General features: G+C 37.2%; 1 protein-coding gene across 1 annotated transcript; it reads right to left on the bottom strand.

The window, feature by feature from the left end:
* Positions 1-1,061: 1,061 nt before the first annotated feature.
* LOC133880202 (uridine 5'-monophosphate synthase) lies at positions 1,062-5,971 on the bottom strand. The gene is made up of 6 exons (XM_062319104.1): positions 5,106-5,971; positions 3,422-3,505; positions 2,715-2,797; positions 2,539-2,626; positions 2,147-2,401; positions 1,062-1,371 (listed from the first exon to the last, which is right to left on the bottom strand). Exons 1-6 carry the CDS (start codon positions 5,889-5,891, stop codon positions 1,243-1,245), a joined length of 1,425 nt encoding a protein of 474 aa, XP_062175088.1. The 5' UTR covers positions 5,892-5,971; the 3' UTR covers positions 1,062-1,242.
* Between the last annotated feature and the right edge of the window lie 906 nt (positions 5,972-6,877).

Genomic DNA, 6,877 nt, shown 5'->3' with positions numbered 1-6,877 from the left:
AAAAAATCTACTTAACTCAAGTTTTTGTGTTTTTTAACACAATACACAAGTTTTGTTTGACATACGATAAAGTGATATAAGAGGTAAAAAAACAAAAATAAAATTAATAACATGACAAGCTTTTGTTGGCAAGCACATCAGAACATGTGGTTGTAAATGACCGATAAAAACAATGAAAAATGTGTGGTCATGACAGATGGTCGTATCTTGCCTTCACAATAAAAAAAAGAAAGTTGAACCATTAGTTTCAAATCTTGTCTTCACAATAAATAAAAGAAGGTTGAGCCATTAGTTTCAAACTCAGCGCCATAGATCCAACAAAAAAAAAAAAAAAACCTTATAAAGAAGAAGAAAAAGAAAAAAGAAAAAGAGAGTACTCAAGAGTCATAGATCGAGAAAATAGTAAATGAAAATCCTACCACCCATCACGGTGGTTAGTATCTTAGTGTTTGTGTCTTTACCTTGAGTTAATTGGTGTGAAAATTTGCTGGAAGGAGAGACTAAGTCTCAAATAAGCTCAGTGGTCTTGACCCTCTTACCACATAGCTACTGGAAAAATTTGTATAACTTTTCAAGAAGTAATTTTAGTAGTTTGCTAGAATTAAGAAAATGATATTTTTTATTTATTACTTTTAAATCTGTATTCCTAGATTGACGGTTGATTTTTATGTGGAGTTCTAAAGTCTCTCAAATGGTGAAATAATGTGCTGTTCTTTTTTCTTGTGCAAAAGTGTTGTGTTCTTAGGCCTTTAATGATCAATTTTTATGTTGGAGTTGGAGTAAGGGAGAGATAATGCAGGTTTTTGTCTTGGTAATCGTTGTTTTCTTAGACCTTGACGATTGATTTTTCAACGAGAGTCAGTATTTCAAAACAGAGATAATGCACTATTTTTTTTTCTTTAAATAGTTGTTGATTTTTTTTTTCAAACTGTCTCAGTTTCACGGGGCCTTCTTCCATCTTTTATGGGGCCTTCTTCTACTGGGGGCCTTAGGCAACCGCCTAAATCGCCTAGTGGAAGAGCCGGTCCTAACATATATATATATATATATATATGTCAAGCTTTAAGAATACAGGTCACTCTAGCTTTCATTCAAGCAAAAAGTTTATGCATCCATCAATTAGCAAACCATACAAGCATGAGGCTTAGATACCACGCTTTAAGAATACATGGCACTCTAGCTTTCATTCAAGCAAAAAGTTTATGCATATCCATCAATTAGCAAACCATGCAAGCATGAGGCTTAGGTGCATTTAGCCAAGTATGCATCCCATCCTTGCAGACGGTACTCCCGAGCTGCCTCTGCCGGGTTTGCGGCCTTAATAATTCCGCGGCCTACGATTATTATGTCGCTACCTCTATCATAGATGACCTGGAAAATCAGTTGTCCGAGTCATGAAGGCTGTAACAGCTTGTAATAACAAGAGAGAGAGAAGAGAAACTCAAAAGTGTAGAGAAGAGTAGCAATGGAGTATGAGAGTCCATTTCCTACCATTGATACTTTGACAAGTATTATAGTGCCACTGTTGAAAACTTGAGCATCATAAATCAACGAATACTTGGAGAAAACAGTTCCTCTAACTAATGCCCCAATCCCCAAGGAAATATCTTATTAAATTCAAGGACTTAAATAAAATTTTGAACTAGTATAAATGTATCTGTTTCGCATATTAGTTTTAAAACATGCAGTTAAAAAAAATTTAAAAAATTTGATAAGTAACATTTAAAAAAAAAAATAGCAATTTCAAAACGCAATTAATGAAAATAAATTTTTAAAAACGAAATCAAGCATTCGATAAAATTACAGTTAGACCTTTAAAATTACAGTTTATCATTTAAAACCATGGTTTGGCCTCTAAAATTGTGCTTTGTTTTAAAAAGTACTACCTTACTTGCGGTTTCAAAACATTGATTTTTTCACATTTTCAAACCGCCATTTTTTTCAAAAGCACTCCCAAACCGGACACTTTTTGCAATTTTGTTTAAAAACGTGTTTGGCCTGCAAGATTGCGAGGCCAAATGCACTCTAGGAAAACCAGTTGCTCTCCTTTGGCTGCTATTTACCCTTTCCATCTATCTTTTGCCAAGAAAAAGAGTGAATGAATGAAGAAAAAGCATACCAACGGAGAGAACAAGTGAGCACTTACAGAATATGGAGTGTTGTACTGCTGACCAAGTGCATCACCACCAGTTACCATTTGGACTCCAGGGGTTGCCTGAATGAATGCTGGATTTACAGGTGCCCCTGGCCATGATGCTGGATTAACTGAGATGAAGCCAATCACAAAATCAGAGTGACCCTCTGCAATTTTTGCTGCTGCAGCTGTGTAGTCTCCCGTTGCAAGATTACCAGCTGAGCTCATTTCAGCAAGCAACAACAAGCCCCTACCCCGAGGCAAACCCTACATACAGTCCAAAGAGTGCTCAAAATTAGCATAGGGAGGATTCTTTTGAGGCCTTACTATGGTCCAGCTACTGAGTAAGGTAATAATAAAGCTATAGATTAGCTCAAAGTTAAAATAAAAGAGTTAGTTGAAACCTTTAACTTCAGTCCATCTACGATTCCAGGACCAGAAATTATGTGAGCATTAACGATATCAGCCCAATCCAATATCCGAAAGATACCTCTGCAAACAACAGGACCATGGGCTGTCAGGCCAAGACAAGATAGAACAGAATGGGGATTTAAGAAAAACTAGAGGGAAGCTCATTCACCCTTCATACTGCATTGTCACTGTGTTACCAATGTCTGCAAACTTACGGTCTTCGAAGATTAAGAAATTATATTTATCAGCAATCTTCAACAGAATAAAGCAGTGAATTAGCTATAAATAAGCAGTGAATTCAATTAAACACAGACTCACAAGAGCCACATGATATAATACAGGTCAATTATATAAAGCAAAGCAAAAGTAGCTTCAAAGTATTAACAAGGCCAGCATCTGTCACCAAGCTTTGGGTACTGAACACTGATTATGAGAACAACTATAAAGTTGGATTTTTTATTCAAAAAGAAAAATTTGTAATAAATTTAACTAAAAAACAAAAGGGAAAAGAAAAAGAAATAAAATATGAATGAGGTTAACATCATCAACTGATTTTTCAATACGATGATGCATTTCTTTGAAAGTAAAAAGGCTTTGCAACAATAACTGACATTTGGAAAATGCAGGGATAAATTTTTTACATCCCCGTAAAACACAAAGGAGCCACTCAACTTCCTTGGAACGTCCAATTGCACAATAAAGCAAGATATCATTCAAGCCTATAGTCACGTACAAGTGTACATAGTTTGGTGAACATTTCATGTTGAACACCAACAAAACCCAATCACTACGGTACATGTAATCAAAACATTTTTATCATTAATAATCAAGAACTTTGTCAAAGTGCCAACCAAAAAGAAAACAGGCAAGTCATACCGCGCGAAGTTTAGAGCCAAAATCTGGGGTGAAGTCAGGCAATATATCCACGTGAGTTTTCAACATGCATATCTCCGGGCCAACCTGTAGTAAAATTTCAATCGAATCACCCAATGAGCTCAACTTTAGATATGTTGCATCTCAAATCTTCACTAATGAACTCAAGCGCATCAATTAATGAGCTTGTTCCAGTCATAATTTATAGGAGTAAAGTTGCGATTGAATGACAAATTATAGAGTTCATTGGCTTGCTAAAATAAGGGGGCTCTTTTTTTTCAATGAATAATAATTCATTGAAGAAGAAGAAGAGAAGCTCGCGTACACGAAAAATATACAAGAGAAGCAACCACCCTATTGGTGTCGAAAATCTAAAAAGTTCACAAAATTTACGAGATTAGAGGACTAACAAAAATGAGGTGGCTCATGAGTAAAGCACTAGCAAAAAAATGTACCCAATTCATACTTTTCTTCAGTGCTGTCAATGTAGAACTACCTTCATTAATATATTAGCATAGTAAAACATTTGAAAATGCCTCCTAGGATTTTACCATGTCCATATCCAACCACAACGGCTTGTACACCTAAAATTAACACAGCCTACGCCAACCACCTCATACCCAACCCCACAGTAAAGTTAGAGGCTTGGTCCATCCTTTAAGATCAAAATAAATTAATGATTTATACGACTAGCACATCTAAAACAAATAATGAGAAAAATCAGCGCAGACCAAGCATATCTAATCTACTTCACATAACAAACACAGACAATTTATGAATTGTAGAAAACAAACACTCTTTACTGAGCCCGCCCAATAATGAATCGGACCAATTTTTCAGGCCCAACCCACCTTCTCAATGACCATCACCATCATCATCTACTTACTAGTACTTCTGAGTATAAGGAAAAAAAAAAGTCAAACTAAAAATATTATTACTTTTTATATCATACCAATCACCTATTATTATTATTTAAACTAAAACCCATTTTAAAAAGCATAACTTTTTCACAACGTCCACCGTTCCGTCAACCCAAAAGAATTTACTTTACTCACGTAAACAGTACAAAATCAGTGGCAAAAAATTGCCTAGCATGGTCGCTACTCCAACCAAATCTCCACTCTACGTTGGTCCTTCTGACGTCGGATATGGTAGTCCGATCGCCCTACATGGTGATTGGTAATGGCACCGACCTAACCCCACATCGGCACCTTAGGGGGTGCTTTCTTGTTAGGGTGGCGACAAATGGGCGGGTCGCTTAAGATGGGTGAGCCCAGGAAGCCGTATGCAACATACGTTTAAAGAATTGTATGTCTAAGCAATTTTTTTCTATTATTAATCAACTCAACATGTTCAATCAATTTCTTAAAAGTCTTGCAATCATTTCTTATCGACTAAAATATTTGCAAATACAAAATCTGAATCCCCCTTCCCCTCCCTTCCTCTCCCAAAAAATATCAATTTCAAAACATTCTTACTTTTTTCACTTTTTATATCACATCAACACTTTTTTTATTACTTTTTAAATAAAAAACTCACTACAATACAAATTTTTCTCACTTTTTCATATAAATTATTTCAACTTTATATTATATCAATCCTATTTTTCAATCATTAAAAAAAAAATTCCAAAGAAAAGGAAAAGGGAAAGGGGATTTCAAACGGGCCTTATTTTCATTTTCCATACCTTCTCGGCCAAGTCAAGCAACTCCTTGGCGGTCCCAACATCAGCAGCCAAACACAAATTACTCTCCTTCTCCACCATCACCTCGAAGAGCCTCTTCCCCGTCGCATTCTTCGCCATCTTCGCCCTCTCCCCGAAACCCAAACCCTTCACCCTCACCGCCTTCGGCACCGCTACCTTCCTATTCTCCTCCAGGAACCCGAGCACCACGCGCTCCATGTCCTCCTCCACCTTACCCTTCTCCCTCAGCACCCTCACCATCTCCGTCAATCTGATCAACGCGTGAAGCCTAATCCCATTCTCCAACAAATTCTCCCTCCCGCCCTGCTCCCTATCGATCAAGACGACGGCGTCTTCGACCCTCAGCCCCGCGGCGCGTAGCGGCTCGGCGGTCTCGAGCACGGACGCGCCGCTGGTGACGAGGTCCTCGATGATCAGGCAGGTCTGATCTTTGACGAAAGTGCCCTCGATGGATTTGGAAGTTCCGTAGTCCTTGACCTCCTTGCGGCGCATGAGCATGGGGGTATTGTGGGAAACGGAGACGCAGGTAGCGATGGGGAGGGCGGTGTAGGGGACGCCGCAAACGACGTCGTAGCTGGTGGAGGCGGGGAGGGAGGAGATTAAGGTTTGGGAGATTTGGGAGAGGAGGGAGGGGTAGGAGACGATGAGGCGGAGGTCGATGTAGATTGGAGAGGAGATGCCGGACTTGAGCTTGAAGTTACCGAACTTCACGGCGGAGATCTCGTGGAGCTGGAGGATCAGGGACTCCATCGACGGCGAGGTTGTCATTCTCTAGGGATTGCCTCTGGACTCTACGTGAGTTTGAGGGTCTGTGAGTGTGAGTGGGAGTGTGAGTGTGAGGGTTTCCCTGGTTTTGAGTTTTTTTCTTTTTTTTTTTTAATAATAATAATAATAATAAGATTTTAGATTTTCTAGGTTAATTTTATAGAATAATGATTCAATGCCATCCAAATATACAACTTTTCACCACCCTGTCTATGTGGCAAGGTGGTCGGTCCCCTACTACTTTTTGAGTTTTTATTTTTATTTTTGAGTAATGATTCACTACCACCTAAATATACAACTTTTCACCACCTTGCCTATGTGGCAAGGTGGTCCCCCACTACTTTTTGAGTTTTTTTATTTTTTAAAAATAAATTAAGGTGGGGGACCACCTTGCCACATAGGCAAGATGGTGAAAAGTTGTATCTTTGGATGGCATTGAATCATTACTCTTTATTTTTAAAAAATAAATTAAGGTAAGGAACCACCTTGTCACATAGACAAGATGGTGAAAACTGAAAAGTTGTATATTTAGGTGGTAGTGAATCATTACTCAATTTTATAATAGGGATTCAAAATTTTAAATCGTTGCTTAATTAATAGTTTTATTATGGTACTGTGTTTTTAAGACAGAAACAGAAGAAATTTAGACCAAAGAAGAAGGAATTTGGACAAAAGAAAGGAAATGAATTAGATAAATCTTTTTTTTTTTAATAACTTAATTCATATCAATCAATTCCATATTGATTAATACGCCATTGATAGAACTTATTTTAAAAGATTATTGCTCTTATTAGATCATTTGTATCTTATTAATTCATAAATCTCTTGTTTTGAGAAATAAAAATATAGAGGAAAGAATCATTTAAACAGAATAAGATCTAATTATTAAAAATTATTAATATTTCAAGCATTTTCCATTTATTATTTGTTACCCACTATACCATAGTGATTAGAGAAATGATTTTTGCACATCATTTATACATCTTTTA

Source organism: Alnus glutinosa, chromosome 10, assembly GCF_958979055.1.
Source record: "Alnus glutinosa chromosome 10, dhAlnGlut1.1, whole genome shotgun sequence".
Lineage (NCBI taxonomy): Eukaryota > Viridiplantae > Streptophyta > Magnoliopsida > Fagales > Betulaceae > Alnus > Alnus glutinosa.
Note: the sequence above shows the minus strand (reverse complement) of the source record. Positions and strands in the feature narration are given on the sequence as shown.

What these genes read in the sequence shown, in the direction of transcription:
- LOC133880202 (XM_062319104.1), bottom strand. Translation starts at nt 5,891, where the DNA reads ATGACAACCTCGCCGTCGATGGAGTCCCTGATCCTCCAGCTCCACGAG. An exon ending in TTGGCTCTAAACTTCGCGCG is followed by an intron (nt 2,798 to 3,421) that starts GTATGACTTGCC and finishes ATTCTGTTGAAG; the next exon opens with ATTGCTGATAAATATAATTT. An exon ending in TAGATGGACTGAAGTTAAAG is followed by an intron (nt 2,402 to 2,538) that starts GTTTCAACTAAC and finishes GACTGTATGTAG; the next exon opens with GGTTTGCCTCGGGGTAGGGG.